Source organism: Budorcas taxicolor, chromosome 25 (assembly GCF_023091745.1).
Source record: "Budorcas taxicolor isolate Tak-1 chromosome 25, Takin1.1, whole genome shotgun sequence".
NCBI lineage: Eukaryota > Metazoa > Chordata > Mammalia > Artiodactyla > Bovidae > Budorcas > Budorcas taxicolor.
Window position 1 is genome coordinate 32,874,182 of NC_068934.1, and position 19,083 is coordinate 32,893,264.

At 45.4% G+C, this 19,083-nt stretch overlaps 1 protein-coding gene across 1 annotated transcript in view; it reads left to right on the forward strand.

Annotated features, from left to right (window-relative positions):
• The first annotated feature begins 3,062 nt into the window (after window positions 1–3,062).
• Window positions 3,063–19,083, forward strand: part of BARX2 (BARX homeobox 2) — a 77,709-nt gene continuing 61,688 nt past the window's right edge. Inside the window, exon 1 of the mRNA XM_052662199.1 lies at window positions 3,063–3,308. Within this exon, the coding sequence (XP_052518159.1) occupies window positions 3,122–3,308 (187 nt within the window). The 5' untranslated portion in view covers window positions 3,063–3,121. The remainder of the gene's footprint in view (window positions 3,309–19,083) is intronic.

Sequence of the window (19,083 nt, forward strand, 5' to 3'; positions counted from 1 at the left end):
CAGTCTTGAGAAGTGGGGGGTATTTTTCCAGAGGAGGTAACATATGAGATGGGCCCTGAATTACTTTTCCAGGCAGAGATCGAGGGAGGGGATGGGGTGCCTTGGGCATGCTCATTGAGGGCAAGAGCTGTAAAAAGGCATGGATCATGAAACGCCAACCTTGTGAAACAGGTATTATGATGGTCAGGTACAAATGAGAAAACAGGCTTGTCTTTGATTATAAGCAACACAGAGCTGGAGGCTCCAGACTCCAAGATCAGGCATCCCTGTCCACTCTACCTGGAGACTTGGGCTCTCAGACCCCTTCTGAGATTTCTTGCGTCTGTGGTAGAAAGTAGAAAAGACGGAAAGTCCAGGAATTATTACTTAATTTATTGTGTAGCTATTTGAACACGCTGCAGATTTCCAATCGCAGGACCAGTTGCGGGAGAGTCTGAGCGAACGTTGTGCAGTGCTCGTGTGCACTCTGGGAGGAACGCGGGCTGCAGGGCGCGGCGGGCAGAGGCGAGACCGGTTCCCCCCAGAACGGGCGGCTGGGGCTTTGGCGCAGTCCAGTCCCGAGAGCCACCCGCAGCCGTCCGGGTGGCAGAGCGGCGATGCAGGGGCACAGGAGCGCGGCTTCACATGCGTGTCTAAAGAGAGGGGAGGGAGAGGACAAAAAAGAGCAAGGAAAGGAAGAGAGGAAAGAAAGAAAAAGAAATCAGGCTGGCAGATGGGGAGAAGGGGAAAAGCGGGAGTTCGATCGAGCAGAGGAGGCCCAAAGGGCTGGGAACAGTGGGGGAAGGAGAAATGGGCGCAAGCGAGGGAAAGGGACGGTGGCGGTGGAAGGGCCAGGAAGAGCCGGCGTGGGGAGGACCGGGCAAGAGGTGGAGGAAAAGACGGACCAAAGGGCGCGCGCGTTCCGTGAAGGCCGGACAGAGGGTTCAAGCCGTTAACGCTCGATCCCTCGCCAGGGTCGCTAGGTGCGATGCAGAGGCCCACCCCCAGCACGCCGCGCCCTCGGCTCCCACCAAACATTGTTTCTCGTCGCTGCAGACAGCGCGGCACTTTCCAGCAGTAAATTTAGCTCCGCACTCAACAACGTCCTCTGCTTCAACGCCGCACCCCTGGGACTGTCTGTCCTCAGTTCGTGGCGCAGCGTGTTCTGAAGGCGCCGGGTGGCGCTGCCCGGACTGAGCCCGAAGCACCCTTGGCCAGGCTCGGGGCAGAGGACAGGCCTTGGAACCCGCAACCACGGCTGGGGGCGCACCGGGGCTCAGCAGGGCGACCTCCAGGCCTTGTGGCGGGACGCGCGCCGTCACCCAGACACATGGCCGCAGCTCCCACGGGCCCTCGAGCTCTCTCTCCGAGGGGAGAAGAATGACGAGCATAAGGAGATACGAGAATAAACGAAAATCGTACTAAATGCAGGAGAGGGGCGGAGGGGAGGCAGGGTGCACGCGAACACTTTGGGAATGAAGTTCCTCAAAGGCGCGAGGCGGGTCACGTCTAATGTAAGGCTATAATTCGGTTTATTATTACTTTTTTTCTAAGTGCCTCGTTATTAGTTCTCCAGGCGTGGCTCTTCCCTTGGAGTCGAACCACTCGCCCAGGCGCGCGCGTTCACTTGCTTCGCGGCGACTCCGGCTCCAGGACAAGCAGCTCCGCGGGGAGCCCGCCGCGATCGAGACCGTGAGATGTCACCAGCCACAAACTCGGTCTCGGCGAAGGCCATCCGCAGCTATAATTCTTAATACTCCTTACGGCCCCGCGCAAACCCATTTCCAGACAAAATCGCGAGGAACTGGCAGCACCGACAGTTTCTGCCGAGCTCGGGCGCGCGGGGAGCGTGCAGGCAGGACTGTCAGTCCGGGTGCTTAGGCTGGGTGGGGTCCCCTCGCCCAACAGTTTCAACTGAAAACAAAAGTTCGTTCAGCTACTAATTGGAGAAGACTCAGAAGTTAGGCACCCAGGAGGCAAAAGACAAAACACTTCATGAACGCGTGTCCTCAAAGAGTCCCCGAACCCTGCGCGTCGCCAGGGACCTGGGGAAGGAACGCCGCGGTGCCCGAGTATTCGGCGCCAGGAGCCACCAACCGGTCGGCTGCCCGAGGACCGGCCGCACCGGCAGTCACGCTCCGCTGGTCCTCCTGGAGACGAAAAAAGTTTTATAAACAGAGTTCAAGAATTAAAAACACGTTTTTACTGACTCCTCTCTCTACTCTCTCTCTTTTTTTTTTTAGTTTACTGGTGGGATAACGGACAGCGCTAGGGTCATTGATGGCTTATCTCCGTGGAACCATTAAGTTCGCGATTCCAGCGCACACTCCGGGTGCTGGAGCGCGCGGGCTGGGCGTGGGCTGCGAGCCTAAGGAACACGAGGGGATGCCGTGGTCCTCGGGAAACGGCCTCCGGAAGTCCAGGTGGAGAGGGAAGAAGGCAAACCAGATGCTGGGGGTCGCCAATTCTGGGGTCCGCAGTCTCGGGAGCCACGGCGAGGTCTCCACTTCTTTCTAGTAACAGATCAGGACGTGCCGGCCGGCTGGGTGCTGGCGATGGGAGCGGGACCGGGAGCGCATCATGCCCAGAGCGTCCGGCTAGACGCGGGCAGCGGCCAGCTGAGGCCTGGCCGGCAGGCGGGGGCGGCGCGCGCTCCCCTCACCGCGCGCACACATGGGCGCGCACACTGCACACACACCTGGAGCTCGTCCCGGGAGGGGGGCGGGGAGGAGAGCCAAAGCAAGTGTCTTAAAATAGGCAGGCAGAAGAGCGCTAGACGCTGAGAGGCGGGAGGAGGCGATCGCGAGCGGCAGGCACTAGGCGCGCAGGTCCGCGCCGGGTTGTACAGGCGGGCTGGGCGGGGTGGGCGCCGACGCCCCTCGGCGGCCAGCCCTAGGCGCAGCTCCGCACCCGGCCCCGCAGGAAGCGCGCGCTGATTGACAGCTGCGATGTCCCCAAAAGGCTCCGCGAAGATGCTGATCCGCGGGTGGGTCTAGACGCGCGGCCGGCGCGCCTGGTGCCGCCTCCCCTCCGCACGCCTCCTGAGCCCCGCCGCCTCCTGGCCGCGGAGGAGCCGGGCCGAGGCCCCCGCCGGCGCGCCAGCCCCACGGCCCCGGCTGGCGGGAGCTCGCCCGGGCTCACCATGCACTGCCACGCGGAGCTGAGGCTGAGCTCGCCCGGCCAACTCAAAGCAGCCAGGCGGCGCTACAAGACTTTCATGATCGACGAGATCCTCTCCAAGGAGACCTGCGATTACTTTGAGAAACTTTCCCTCTACTCCGTGTGCCCGTCGCTGGTCGTGCGACCCAAGCCCCTGCATTCCTGTACCGGTAAGACGGCCCGCGGGGGCGCAGTGGGGTGCGGCAGCTTTGGCACCGGGGTCGGGCGCTTGACCACCTCTGTTCTCGCACCCGAGGGCGAGAGGAAAGAACCCGGGAATTCTGGGCCCCTGCAAGGGAACTAGGATTCTCCGCGGCTAGCATGGCAGAGGCCTCTGCAACTTGGGGAAAGGCCCTGCAAGGTGTCGATGGCCAGTTTGGAAACGCAGTCACAGCAGCGCGCCCCCAAGAAACTGCGGCTCCGCAGCGCCTTGGGATCCGCCGGCAGGAGAACCTTCCTTCTTCCCAGCGCCGCTGTGGTTTTCCGGCAGAAAAGGCTTGTTTTCGGGCACAAAAGGCACCCCCTGACCTGGTTCAGCGCCTATATCATTGTTTCTCACCTGAGTTAACTCGTCCAACCCCCTCCTGTCTCCAGTGAGAATTTTACATGTGAATCAGTAGTATCCTGAGGCTCCCAGAAAAATCTTGAGTCCGCTGAAGTTTACTTTAAAGGCTCGCCTTCTGAGGAAGTAGTACTGGGAAGTGTGGCGTTGTGCGGCAAGCACAACCCCCTGAGTTCTAAGCGAGTGAGAAACAATGCTCACAATAAAAACGGTCCTCAGGTCTGGTTTCCTTTCTCCATAAGAGCTAAGACCCTTGGGAAAGATAAAGAGCACTTAATAAATATATTTTAAAAGTCGTAGGTTTATGTAGAAAATAAATCCAAAGGTATTAAAAAAAAAACTTTACATTAAGAGAAGCTCCAAGTTTCATAGTGCCCTGGTATTATAATTATAAAATCATTATAATTTGGATTTAGACTATCCAAACGTGGGTGTAGCAAAAAAAAATTTTTTTTTATCAAAAAAACCTGTTGACTGTGCTTTAACTGAGGGTAAAAAGTTTAGTATTTCCAAACTGAAAGACCCTTTGAAGTTATGTTTGTTGCATGAGTGATATGAAATAAATGAATTTAATTGTACTAACATTGAAAAAGTAAAGGGAAGTGTTAGCAATGGTTTTCAAAGACGATTTTGTAATCTTGGGCCAACTGCTGATACACAATGCTTGGAATACTACATTTTCTGTTGGCTCCATTGACAGGCTCTTTAGGGAAATCAGTAAATAAGTGTATGAATAGATACAGTAGTTCTTTCACAACCAAGTTGTTGCTACATGTGTTTGGTAATAAATGAATATTCTATTCAGTTACTCCTTTGTAAAATACAATTTGTCTGTAAGGTGAAGTTAGATCTGATAGCCTAGAGCAAGACTTGAAATACTGAATTTCAAAAGCCAAGAAATTTACGAAACAGGAAATGAAGAAGAAATTTTAGAAACAAGACAGATATGGTTGATGTTGATGTTTTTACTTTTGTGTATCTGCTGTGCGTTAGCCCTGGGATGACTCGTCCACATAGATCTTGAAGAGAGAAGGTAGGCTGAACCTTGTATTGAGTATGAAGAATTATTTCCCGAAAAAACTCAAATCCCTTAAAGGAAAAAGAGAGGATCTGTTTTAATCATAAATCTCCATGAACCCTGCAAAGACATTGCATACCTGGGGGTCCCTAGGACAAAGAAGAACAACTTTTCCTAAGCACCTTGGCATAGGCTGATGCCTGCAAACTTTTTAGTGACTTTGTACCATGCGTTGACTTGAAGGCAGCTTTTCCTGGCTTTTAGCAGTCACAGAGTTGGATCATAGAAGAAATCATGCCAGAAAAAGAGTAATAAATAGCCTCCAAAAACAATGATCCAGTCATCAGTCAAAGCTGAGTAAGTTCTATGTTTTATTGAATCTTGTGCGGGACATAAATCAGAGGAAAATACAATGATTCATATGTACTTTTGTGAGTGTTAAGAGTGAATTGCACATATTTCACAAACTAAACATTTTGCTCAGTCTTGTACTCTTGAAGTTCTTTGATGGTTTGTTGGGAAGCATGGTTGTTGGCACTGACATTCTTTCCCTATCATTCCCGCGCTTGATTTCTTTAGGTTGTTCTTTTGAAAAGTGTGTTATGATTTTGCTTTAGTTGAGATTTAAAATATAGAAACTGGGATTGGCCAGTGGAATTAAACCCAAGAAAACTGGCTACAATAGTCCATCCTTTCAGATCATAAGCTTTCAGTGGGTTTACGATTACAGTTAAAGCCTTACATGTATTAGATCATGGGAATACCATTAACGACTTCTCAAAGGCTTTGCAAATACCACGCTTTGAAGGTTTTGCTTTCAACAGTAATATTCAGGTTCACAAATCTTAGATTGGATGAACTTAGTTTTTTTTTAACTTAATTTTTATTAATTGAAAAAAACAGCAATAAGTTGCTGGCATCCGTAAGGAAACTATATATACATATATATGTATATAAGGATAGAAATAAATACCTTAGCACTTTTGGTGGAACCAATGAATAAAATATTCAAATCAAGTGAAAGGCATAATTGGAATTAAAGTTACTGAACTGTCTCATCCTTTGGTTTTGCTGTTTTAAGGTTAAATAACTAAGAGAAGTCAACTTTGTCAGATAAAATAATGAAAACTAAGATAGTAAAGTGACCACCCTCCACAATAAGTACATAAAATTGTAGAGAAAAAGCTACAGTGTTTTAGAAGCCTCTACATAATTAAGCAATCTGTGTTGTTTAGATTTAGCAATCCAAATGTCAATTTATGATAGCGATCTCCTCAGGCAGAAGAGCATGTATTCAAGTAAACTGAGAAATGGAAACGTTTTTCATCAGGCAGATAATCGCTTGACAGTAATTTATTATTAGATACTCTAACCTTGATGGAATACTTATCTTCAAAAAAAAACTATTTGTTTGAACAGGTCTTTTCTTATTAAAATATAGTAATTTTAGTTTTAGGATGCAATCTCTAAATGGATTTAAGTTTCCTAATAGATCTCTTACATCATATAATAGATATTGAGTGAAGCAATCCTTTTCTTAAAGCCAAACTAAAGGAACATTTGTCATTAAATTTAAAATGAAATAACTTAAAGAGAGTCTCCATTTGAAAAAAAAATTGTTATTCCAAGCATTGATGAATGTGGAACATGTTTAGAATTGAGTTTATAACATGTTGTTCATATTTTAAAATCTGATAACAGTAATCTTTATTCAGAGGGGAACGATATTGCCGTTTAGAAGCCAGTGATGATCTCTCATAAATATTAGAATGTTGACAGTGATTGAAGTGAAATACGACTTGCAGTGTATGATATCATATTTAACTCTTTGGTGCATTGTTTTATTTTTCTGGTTGTGATGACTGTTTCTTGGTGGGAGAGTCGCTTGAACTGGCTTCTCAGGACAGAACATTGCAGAGGTATCGTCACAGTTCCTTTGGAAGAATCTCTCTTTCAGTTTGATCTTTAGAAATGGGCAGGGTTTCTAAATTTGAGGAGTGTTTGGAAAAAATGAGGAATTTGAATCACAAAAATGAGTTGTTACGATTTACCCTATGAGTTTTCATATGAGGATACTGAGAAACCAATGCACTGTGCATAATTACATATAGCATTATAATTATTGACACTTATAACCTAGAATTACCCTAGGTCTTTGACATGCATGTTTAGGGGGAGCTGACTGTGATATTTGAACATTTTACAACCCGTGACCACTACATGATTTTCAGTGATCTTACTGAAACCTATAGTTTAATTCCTTTTCTCTTCTCTGGGTTCTGTTGACTGTCTCTGGGACCTCCAGTAGCCAGTATTGTAGAGCTGACTGGTGAGTTTTAGAGCTGGAAGGAAACATATCAATCATAGACCAAGCTTCCCAAGTAGACATACTTTTATTTTTTGCAAAGTCCCCAAACTCCCCTCCCATCCAGGCTGCCACAGTATGGAGAAGAGTTTCATGTAATGTATGGCTGAGACCCTTCACTTCACCTGAAGCTATCACAACATTGTCTGTTAATTGACTATACCCAGTACAAAATTAAAAGTTAAAAAAAAAGTGCTGTGGTCACATCAGTGCAATATGACAGCTTAGATGTACTTTCAGCCCACACTGTACACTGCTGCCTTTCATATTAGGGTACTCAGAACTCAGGAAGATTTTTCCAACTCAGTTACACACCTGGGATAAATCTGAACAGTCACACCCAGGAGACAGTCAGCCAGTCAATTAAAAGGGGCATGTGGGGAAGGGTGTTTATCATAGGAGGTGGCTTTGAGAACCTTTTATTCTTTGGTGGGTCTAAGAGAAACAAGTTCTTTTGGGTGGTGTCCTCAGGTTCAATTTTTATCATAAAGATTGAGTGTCATCCTGGTTAAGAATGAAATGAGGTGTGGACATGTGTGATGACTTCTTTGGGAGTTAGGGAGCTGGCTGCTGCTTCATGAGTTGGCTCCAGTGAGTCCCCAGATTGTAGCTCAGTTTTTTAAAATTAGAGCCCAAAACCCATTGGATCTTGGGAGCCTGGCTCCTGGGCCCTGAAATGTTGATGGAGAAATATAAACTCTGGGTTTGGAAAATGGTCTTTATCAACAGGCATTTGTATTTCTGCCAGAGGCAAATGGGCTTTTATTAGCAATTACTCATCTCTGTCTTTCCTGTTCCCATTCTCAGGGTAAATAAACTGAGGAATGCATGGGGTAGAGGACTCAGGGTCAGAATATATTTGGAGTGGAGTTCTTTTGGGATACTGAGCTCTTTTGGGATCCTCAGCTGTCGTCTCTTTCCTCCTTAAATTTTATAACGCCTCTGCAAAATAGAGAGGCTAAGGGGATTCCTTTGGAGTCAGTTTTAAGGAGTTTATTAGCAGTTTCTTCTCTGGTTCTGCTTTTTCTAATGGGAAATGGGAAAGTGATTCCAAATTTAGCAAGTTAAAAATGCCTTTCCAAAAGTCTATAATCTTCAGTATCATTTAACTCAGTAATTTAATTCAATAAATATTTGCACTTGGTTGGTGACGGCAGTCTCATTATTTTTAAGTTTATTTAAAGTCTTAACTAACAGTGGGGATATTTTAAACCTTTCTCTGAAGTACCTGTAGAGCCACTGCCTAGTTTTCTTTGTGGTCCTCTGAAGTCTGTTTGGGCAATTTAGAATTGTGGACATTAAGGACATAGCAACCCACTCCAGTATTCTTGCCTGGAGAATCTCGTGGACAGGGGAGCCTGGCAGGGTTGCAGAGAGTCGGAGACGACTGAACTTCATGACTGAAGCGACTGAGCACGCACGCATAACAATTAAATCCTTTTGCTAACCATCTGGAATTTTCTCTTTGAGCTCCACCTGAAGGGTATTATCAGCACCTAAATTGTCATATTAACCTCCTTAAATGCAACTCAACTGACACTGTATATATAATAAATCTTTTATGAAACCGGTTTCCTACAGTGTCAGTTGTACCTCTGGGTTGAAAATAGAATTTGTGATCCCAGCATAGCCCGTATACAGTTGCTAGTTTTAACATCCCTCGGAAATCTAAATGAAAAGACTGTTACATTTTTACATCCAAGAAATCTATGTGAAAAGTAGTAACGATGGTAAGACTTTGTTGAGATTGTAAAGAGAGATGAAAATGAGAAAAGAGACGGAATAGGGAAAAAGAAAAAGAGTAGGTTTCTTTGAAACTCTTGAAGCCACTTGATTCCACCTTATATGTAGCACAGCGCCCTTCAGGGTGACTGTAGGGGTGACACAAAGGTGGCTTCTAAGATTCTTCTGTCCCTGAGTGGAGAGGAAATGACCAACGTTGATTTTACTTAGACACCTCCCTGGGGACCCCTCAGGGAAGAGCCTGGCACCAGTGCCCTGCCTGACATTTAGGCCTCACGGTGCAGGACTGAGCCTGTGTGAACTCAGAGCATTTTTAGGTGCTGTTTGCACTTTGTTTTGAGGTCAGAAGGAAGAGGATCAGGGGTGGAAGTTCGGCAGGGCAGGACCAGAAGCGCCCTGCTTTCTGGGGACTTTGGTGTTGGAGCCTACATCATCTCTATCTATCCAGAGTGAAGATACTTTGGGTCCCTTGGCGACACCATTGCTGACCTCCTAGCTGGAATATGATTAGAGGCCGTGGGGCTTTGGTTAGATGGATAGATAGAGGTCTCATTCTGCGTTCTCTTGGGGAGTGTCAGTGTCCATTCTGATTTTGAGATGGTGGCGTTTTTCTCATGGACCCCCGACTCTGCTAGCTTCACCCCCTTCTAACCCAGAACTTGCCAAAACCAACAGGTGCTCTCTGGCCTGTTGCAAATCACTGGGCTGCAGGTCTTTTGGGAACAGTACGACAAAGAGGAGGAAGGAGAGAAAGAAAAATAGAGAACCTTCGGGTATAGACTTCCCATGTGAGGCAAAGGCCCTCCGTCTCACCCGGCATGCCTGCCTCCATTTCAGCTGCTGTGATGTTGGAATGGTTGTTTCTCCTTCCATAACACAGACGACAGGATTAGAATTGGCCTTAGGACTGATCAAGAATGGGGTTTAGACCAGGACCATGCACCAACTTAGTGATATTAATAAAATCAGAAATACTCTTGTCCAGGAGGAGAGCTGTTTGTTTTTCACCAGAAATGCCTTGCAAACCCTCAGAATTTAATTTATTTTTATTGCAGTTTAATAACAGTTAGAAAAAGAAATGTCTTGTTAAAATGAATGCTCTAAATAAAAACAAAGTTAATTTTCCATTACAGTGTCTAATTACTTATCATCACCAGGGCATTTTTATATGGCGATTTAACTTCTTGGAAGCGGAAACTTGGCACACATTTAAGGAAGAAAGCAGTACACCCAGATAGATATCAGAAGAGGGTCTAATTATATTTGGGCTGGAGTTGACGCTTACACATGATTGCTCTGCAGAAAGCAGGAGGAGGGTCACTGAGGAAAGTCTCTGGTTTCTTGAGTGCTGGTGGAAACTGAATCTGGAGGGAGAGATGAGGTGCCAGTCACCTGTTGAAGCTGATGTCAGGACTTCTTGATCGGCCTGGAGGTCAGCTGTAAACGCTCCCGACTCCCCTGGCAGAGTTCATGAGGATGAACGTGGCTTTTCTCCAAGGAGAAGCCAAGATGCAGCTGAGTCGAAGCCAACCTGGGAGGCTCTTGGCACAAAATTAAATATGTTAAGAGTCTGAGCAGAGAGGCTTACGTGATTCCTTTTTATTACATCTCTCTAGTGCACCACCATGCCCTTAGAAACATGTGCTTCTGGATAGTAGGGATACGTAAGTATTTTCACAGAGTGCTTGCTACCGAGGTGATGTCAATGTACTTTTGGTCACTATTAAAAAAAACACTTCTGTGTTTGATATGTGAGAGGATGATTGTCTTTTTGCAATTCTTCTGTGAGGGACATGCAGAGGTCTTGGGCTTGGTGGCATCTCATGAAGTCAAGGCTGTGCTTCCATCCCAGGAACACCAACAGGTCTCTAGCACTGACTTAACTGCCAGTTTCTACCATCTCCTGCCCCCCTCCCTTTTCATGCAGGTACTTGAAATTCAGGGTCATGGTCCTTTTGCAGACAAGATCACGGTCGCTTGTCGATTGGAGGATGTGTCACTTTGATGTTTCGTTTAAGCTGTCTGGGAGAATCAGCACTGCACACGTTCCTCATAGAGACTTGTAAACAACAGAATCCTATTATGTTCTTGTATCTAGGGGAAGTCGGAGTAAGAGATGCTCGGAGTCCCCTTCCTGAGTCCTGCAGCATTTATCCCAAAGGAGCTGTGAACTGGGGAGGAAGGCTACAAATGCATACTCTAAACCTCATTCTTCATCTTCATCACAATAATGGAAATAGTGACTTGTTTTGAGGCTCTATGTGTAACAGGCACTGGATTCAGTGCTTTTTGATCTGTTTCCGATTATTCCTAAGAGATGTTATCTCTACTTTTCTAATGGGAAGCTGAGAAATTAAGTAACTTTCCCAAAGTCACAGAATGTATAAACATCTCTTCCAGACCAATTAAGAAAGAAACCTGCAAGTAGGACTTCCCTGGTGGCACAGTGGATAAGAATCTGCCTACCAATGCTGGGGACTGGGTTCGATCCCTGGTCTGGGAAGATCCCACATGCCAGGGAACAACTAAGCCCATGTGCCACGACTACTGAAGCCCGAGTTCTAGAGCCCGTGCTCCGCAACAAGAGGAGCCGCCGCAGTGAGAAGCCCTTGCACAGCTAGAGAGTAGCCCCTGCTCACTGCGGCTAGAGAAAAGCCCACGAAAAGCCACAAAGACCCAGCTCAGCCCAGAATAAATGTAAAAAGACAGCTTGAAAAACGGAAAAAATGCAAGTAGAAAAATTGGCAATTCATAGAAATGAAGATCTATGTCCAGTGAACATGAAAAGGACTTTCCTGGTAATCAAGAAAACACAAACGAAAATGAGGTACCGTTTCATACCCATCGGACAGGAAAGCATGAAAGAGTCTGATGCTATTGCTTGATGACAAGGGTGCGGAACAATAGGCACCCTCATCCCCTGATGGTGGGAGTGTCGTTTGGTACAATTACTTTGGAAGCCATGTGGCAGGACCTGAAACTGCACATACACACAGAAGCCCTCGATCCGGTACTTCCACCTGTGTTCACACCCTGAGAAATCACTGCGTGTGGGCAACGGGACAGTGGGAGAGGAATGTTCATGTCTCTGTTGTTTATGCTAATGAAAAGTCTCAAACAGTCTAACTGCCTTCAGAGGAAAAAATCATATGTATTATATTCATGCAGTTAAATTCATGCAATAAGAAAATGAGTGTGTGTGTGTGTGTGTGTGTGTGTGTGTGTGTGTTTGCGCATGCTCAGTTGTGTCCAACTCTTTGCGACCCCCTGGACTGTGGCCCACCAGGCTCCTCTGTCCATGGAATTTTCCAGGCAAGAATACTGGAGTGGGTTGCCATTTCCTTCTCCAGGGTATCTTCTCGACCTAGGAATCGAAACCTCGTCTCCTGTCTCCTAACATTGCTGGGCAGATTCTTTCCTACTGCCCCACTAAGGAAACCCGAAAATGGATGACCCAGACCTAACTGTATTAAGACAGATAAGATTTAGAAATACAAGGCTGAGGAAAAACAAGCTGTAGAGTGATACCATGTATATAATGCTGGAAAACGTGCAGACTGATACTGTTATATTGTTTAGGAAAGCAGGTGCATGGAATTGGGAGGGCTACACACAGATTTTTTATTTTCCTGTGTAGTAATTTATTTATTAAGGAAAAGAAAAGGCCTAATGTCAATATATCCAGGCATAAATATTGGACAAAGTTTGGTCACGGGCACAAAAAAGTTCCTTACATTATTTTTTGGACTTTTCTGCATGTTTGAAATTTTTTATAGTATAAACTTTGAAAATGATAGTACAGGAGACTCCACATATTCATACACCTCTTGGTCTTGGGGACTTTTGATGGCTTTCTTAATAGCTTTCTATCCTGAAACAGAAACTTTTAAATATAAGCTTCCTGTATTCATACTCATAGTAGGGAAAGAACTTTATAATTACACATGTGTGTACGCTCACCCTGAAACAACCAAAGAGGCTTCTGAAATTGGGTTTTGGATCTCACTTACCTACCCTGGTTGGATGGGGATGTTGTTTATCACCAAGATAACTGCTGTTCCCCCAAGTAATGCTTTGGCATCTGAATAAATGGGCTCTGAGTTGGGCTTGGAGGCAGGAGGGAATTGCTGATAAACTGTGTGTTTGTTTTCTCTAAATACCCCTCAGTGATCATGCAAGCAAGAGTCATGAGATTCTTTCCTCTCTTTCTTAATGGTGTTTCAAAATCCCAGTAAATTGCCTTTGATTGCATCCTGCTTTGCTATTTATCTGCTCAAATGATATGCCACCCTTGGCTTTTGACCAGTGGTCATTGCTATTAACAGTTTAACTTAAAATTTGTCTAGGGACATTGGTGAATACCAAAGAATCAAAAACTGTTAAAAAAAACATAGCTCCTTAGCTGGGAAGAATCATGTGGATGTTGGCACATAAGCGGTTGAGTTCTCTTTATAGTCTGTAACCATGATTTGATTTTAAAACTTTGATGTGTGGTGTCAGGGATTGTTAGGAAGGAATGAGAACTGTTACCATGGTAATCACACAGAGAGCTGTCTGTTAGGGGTGATGGATGGTCGTCCTGTTGGTTTGGAGAGGTTAACCTGGACCACATTACTCTCCAATGACAACTGTGGTGGCAGGTGCTTTGTTCAGCCTCTCTTAACAGCCCACACATTCTTCTTTTCTCTGCAGAATAGTTGCAATGTATAAATGTTGCTTTAAGGTACTGTGACAAAAACCTGACACTTTGGGAGCTCTATCTTTCTATGTCCCTTCAGAGGGAACGTACTCCTTGGTATGAATGAAACAGTCTGTACAGTCAAGAGTTTGCCAAAGCATTTCTCCTTCCAAAACCACCCCTCTGTCCAAAGTAAGGTACAGGGTGCTTGAGTGCTAAGTCATGTTTGACTCTTTGTGACCCTGTGAACTGGGGTCCTCCTGGACCCCGACCAGGCTCCTCTGTCCATGGGATTCTCCAGGCAATAATACTGGAGTGGGTTGCCATTTCCTCCTCCAGGAGATCTTCCAGCCCCAGGGATCGTACCTGGGTTTCCCTACATATCCTCCATTGGCAGGGAGATTCTTTACCAACTGCACCAGCTGGGAAGCCTCTCTCCAGAATCCATATATAAATGGAGAAGCAAATAGATCAAAGCATCCAGAGCCCACATCCCATCCCTACCGCCCATAGCCAGGGTTGCTGTGCTGTCTTCGGTACTTGGCAGTGTGGCGAGGTCTGCAGGAATTAATGACTGCATCTGGAGGGTGGTGGCCAAACTGGACATGACTGAAAGGCTGGTGGATCTAGCAGACCTGCTGCCAGTGGACAGACTTTCAGGGCTACGGGAGTGAGGCCTTCTGCATTTGATCTTATCTGTATGGAAGGACAGAATGGCCACGGTGAGAAGAATAGATTGAAACTTCATTTGTGCCACACTCTGTCCCTTTCCTGGGTCTCTCCAGTGAAATCTTATTCCTTCAAGATGGACTTACCAGGCTTGAGGCTCTGAACGGAGTAACACTATCGAGAAACACACTCCATGGGGTGTGTGCGGCTATCCAAGCAAGATAAAATGCCAGTCTTGCTCCTGCTGCCCTGACTGCCCATTTACTGGCAGCAAATCTGGCCGCTCCACCTTTGATCTTGTCTTTGGAACGACTTGGGAAAGGACGAGCAATGATTTGGTGTATTATGGTAACTTTGAACAAGTTTCACTGACAGAAGGGGATATATCTTACTAAGGTTCCAACCCAAATCCTTTCTTTGTCACCACTGAACATTTGATTGAAATAATTGCTAACTCTCCCCAGAGGAGATTTTTTTTGGGGAGAGAATGTTGTTAATTTTGTTATCCCTGGATATCATGGCAACTCATTATTGCTTTTAGCATGTTAGACAGCTGTGGGTCTCGGAAGCATGCTCTCAATCCTCAGTTTGGAGGACGGCAGAAAGGAATGTCCTACTGGAGGGCTGGATTTTTACTTTTTTTTTAAACTGGGACATTGAGCCTGGGCAGTTAGCTGCATAAACAAAATGTGTTTCACTTTTCAGAGAATGGGAAAGTAAAAATAATAACTATTATAAATGGTAACTGTGAGCCATTTTTAGAGGAGCCAACGGTGCTCCTCTAAACTGAGTAATTTACACTTAGGTGGAGACTCTATAGAAAGTAGTTATGTTTATCACTGTTTTTCAGAGGAGGACAGTATTAATAAAACTCAGAGAGGTTAAGAAAATCGTAACACGATCCCGTGAGGAAGTGGCAGAGTTGAGACTGGAACTCAGGTCTGTCTCTTTCAATATCAAGTTCCATCCTGTGATCATATGTTGTTGTTGTTCAATCAGTAAGTCGTGTCTGACTCTTTGAGACCCCATGGACTGCAGCATGGCCAGGCTTGCCTGTCCTTCACTATTTCCTGGAGTTTGCTCAGACTCGTGTCCACTGAGTCGGTGATGCTATCTAACCATCTCATTGTCTGTTGCCCCCTTCCCCTTTAGCCTTCAATCTCTCTCAGCATCAGGGTCTTTTCCAATGAGTCTGCTCTTTGTATCAGGTGGCCAGCTTCAGCATCAGTCCTTCCAATGAATATTCAGGGTTGATTTCCTTTAGAACTGACCAGTTTGATCTCCTTGCTGTCCAAGGGACTCTCAAGAGTCTTCTCCAGCACCACAATTCAAAAGCATCAGTTCTTTGGCACTCTGCCTTCTTTATGGTCCAACTCTCACATCCATACATGACTACTGGAAAAATCGTAGCTTTGATTATATAGACGTTTGTCAGCATAATGATGTCTCTGCTTTTTAATATGCTGTCTAGGTGTGTCATAGCTTTCTTTCCAAGGAATCAGCTTCTTTTAATTTCTTGGCTGCAGTCACCGTCTGCAGTGATTTTGGAGCCCAAGAAAATAAAACCCATCACCTTTTTTGTGATCATACGAAGGTGTGTCAATTAGGAGTCAAGTATGTCTTCTTGCGTGGAGGCACCATGCTCTGTGTAAGGAAAGGTCCAGTGAATGCCAGCTCCCTAAGGATTTTGAATGTATTAACTCCTTTACACATGTATTATACAAATGTATTTATGATCATTTCACATGTTTCTGAACAATTCCAGATGAATCATAAGCAGCAGTGTCTTCTTTGGAGGAAGTGAGTGGTGGGCAGACTTTGGGCCTGCTGCAATGGCACTCCACTCCGGTACTCTTGCCTGGAAAATCCCATGGATGGAGGAGCCTGGTAGGCTGCAGTCCATGGCGTCGCTAAGAGTTGGACATGACTGAGGGCCTTCACTTTCACTTTTCACTTTCATGCATTGGAGAAGGAAATGGCATCCCACTCCAGTGTTCTTGCCTGGAGAATCCCAGGGACGGGGGAGCCTGGTGGGCTGCCGTCTCTGGGGTCGCACAGAGTCGGACACGACTGAAGCGACTTAGCAGCAGCAGCAGTCGTCTGGCTGGGTCACTCTGAGCTCATGTCACCGTTTCTGGACATCAGTGTTCCCTGACCAGGGATCAAACTGACACCCCTGCATCAGAAGTGCAGAATCTTAACCACTGGACACCAGGGAAGCCCCTGGAAGCTTCTTCTTCTGGATAAAGCTTTTCTGTGGGAGTCCAGAGTGGAATTCCCAGGCATGCCTGTGTTCATTCATTTATTCATTCTTCTGAGCCAGAGAGAAAGTACTGAACAATGGAATGCTAGCCAATTGCCTTGAGAGTTAAGATTTTGAATATTTTTTGTGTGTGAAATACTCATTATTAAGTTCAATGGGGAAAAAAATAAAAATCTGGGACTTCCCTGGTGGTCCAATGGCATCTGCCTTGGAATGCAGACCTGGGTTTGATCCCTGGTTGGGGAACTAACATCCCACATGCCGAGGGGCAACTGAGCCTGGGCAGTATTACTGAGCCAAGAGAAATTCAAAGTGAGAGAAAAAAATCTGGCTGTTTTTTTGGCATTGTTTAAAACAAAAGAATAAGAGATTAATTTCTTTCATATTCTCCCCTGTCGGGTTGGGGTGAGTTCTGGGAATCTCTATTTTGAAAAAGAGATTGTAATGAAAAGTCAAGTTTGGGAAACACTGTAGTAGATGGCAGCTTAAGGATGAGATTGAGGTAATTTATATCCATGACTCAAATATATGAAGCTGTTGAGCAGAATGATCCTACTGGATGGATTTTGAGTCAGATGGTCCTGGATTTGTTTGTGTTTTATCATTGGTGTGACCTTAGGCAAGTCATTTAGTCTTTCTGACACTCAATTTCCTCATCTGTAAAAGGAAGATAGTAATAGCTACCTAATAGGGTTAGTCATATAGGTTAAATGAGATAATGTGTATAAAGCACTTAGCATTAGTTCCTGGCACGTAAGTACTTGGTAATTGATAGCTTCTATTACAACTAATTATCTTATAATAATAACCTCATCTTGGTTGGCTGAAGCACAGCCCTTTAGAGAATGATTACTATTCCTGGTGAATGAAACTCAAGAAAAATTAAATATCCTTTAAAAACCACTTCACTCTAGGGCATTCTTGTGGGTTATGTCATTGCACTGGCTGCCTTGGAAGGCCTCTGCAACCTGGGTGGTCTGTGAGCTGTTGAAAGTCTTCATGTGTAGGTATGTTTCATTCTCTCCACCATTCCGGTTTATAGTGTGAATTCAGAATTTTGTGAATTCATACATGAGTGGCACAAACAAGTCAAACACTACGGCATCACAAAATGTGCTTTGTTACTTTACTTTTTACAAGAATTGCTCGGGACTCTTTTACCCCTAGGAAATGTTTCATCATACAGCTGTGCATCTCAAGAACTGTTTTAGAAAAGTGGTAGAATTTCTCAGCATTTTTTTTTCCTTTGAAGAACAGAGTTAGGAAAAGTCTTTTCTTCTGAAAGAGAATATGAGTGTTTTTATTTTCTTATCTCAAAGTACTAAGAGAGGGAAAGAAATGCAATTGATATTCTAATTGGTGGTGTGGAAAGAGGTGGCAGGTTGGGGGGTAATCCTTGTCTTCCTATATTATTGAGTCTGTGATTCCGAGGGAGTTCTAAAGAAAACCTCTGTATTACAGCTTTCAGTTGCTCATGGGGATCTTTTATGATTGGCTTCTGATCAGTAATGATGACCATTGTATAGAAGGGGCTCAATGCACAGGGTTCTGCGTGGATTTTTCCTGGAATGCTGTTTCTTAACTACTCACTGGTATCTTAGGAAGCCAAGTATCTGCCAATGAAACTAACTGGTGGATCCCCTTCATAGCGTGAGAAAAATCCTTTAGATTAAGAAGAGTGAATGAAATTCTCCCGTGGGCTGAAGGAAGTCACAGTGACCAGGGCAGCAGCTCTTTCCAACTGTTTATAGTGGCGATTTCTGCAGGCAGTTTCTAGTGATGTCATCCAGGTTCAGAGGGGATGGGGGCTGGCTGGAAGCAGGTGGGATAGGAAGGAGGAGGTGCCTTGGGGTGGTATTAATTTGTAGAGAGAATGCCAAAGTGGTCCCTTAAGCTCCTCAGAACCATTGTAGAAATAGGACTCAGTTGGAGATATGGATCTTTCTCCCCTCTCTTTATGTTTACTTTTTAAGACCATTATTTATTTATTTATTTGGCTGCGCTGTGCCTTAGTTGTGGCAAGTGGGACGTAGTTCCCCAACCAGGGATCGAACCTATGCCCCCTGCTTTGGGAACGAGGAGTCTTAACCATTTGGACTACCAGGGAAGTCCCTATTTTCATGATTTTTTTAAACCTTTTATTTTATATTGGAGGATAGCCGTTCAACAATATTGTGATAGTTTCAGATGGACAACAAAGAGATATGGATCTGTGGCAGCCTGTTGAGAATGCTCTGTTCCCGGTGAATTCAGAGAAGCAAAGTGTTTCTACTCTGGTGGGAGGGGAGCAGGCAGGGATGGGTGGGGGGTGAGAAAGAATGAGGGGGCTGGGGAGAGTGGAGTCAGCAGAAGGCTTAAACAGGCTATTATTCTCCTGACGCGTGGATCCTTATGTGCTTGTTCAGCACTTGTTGTCCAGATTTGAAAATGAGAATGGGACATTTCATTTGGGAAATTGCCCTGTGAGTACGTGCTGCTTCTCAGAGGCGTAACTCAGAACTGACAGCAGCGATGACTTGGGGTTGGGCCAGGACTTGCTCAGCCACATAGGTTGCCTCATTATCATATATATTATGATAATATATATTAATGATGCATTAAAGAGTTTCACCATCCTGGGTCATGGAAGATACTATTATCCCATTAG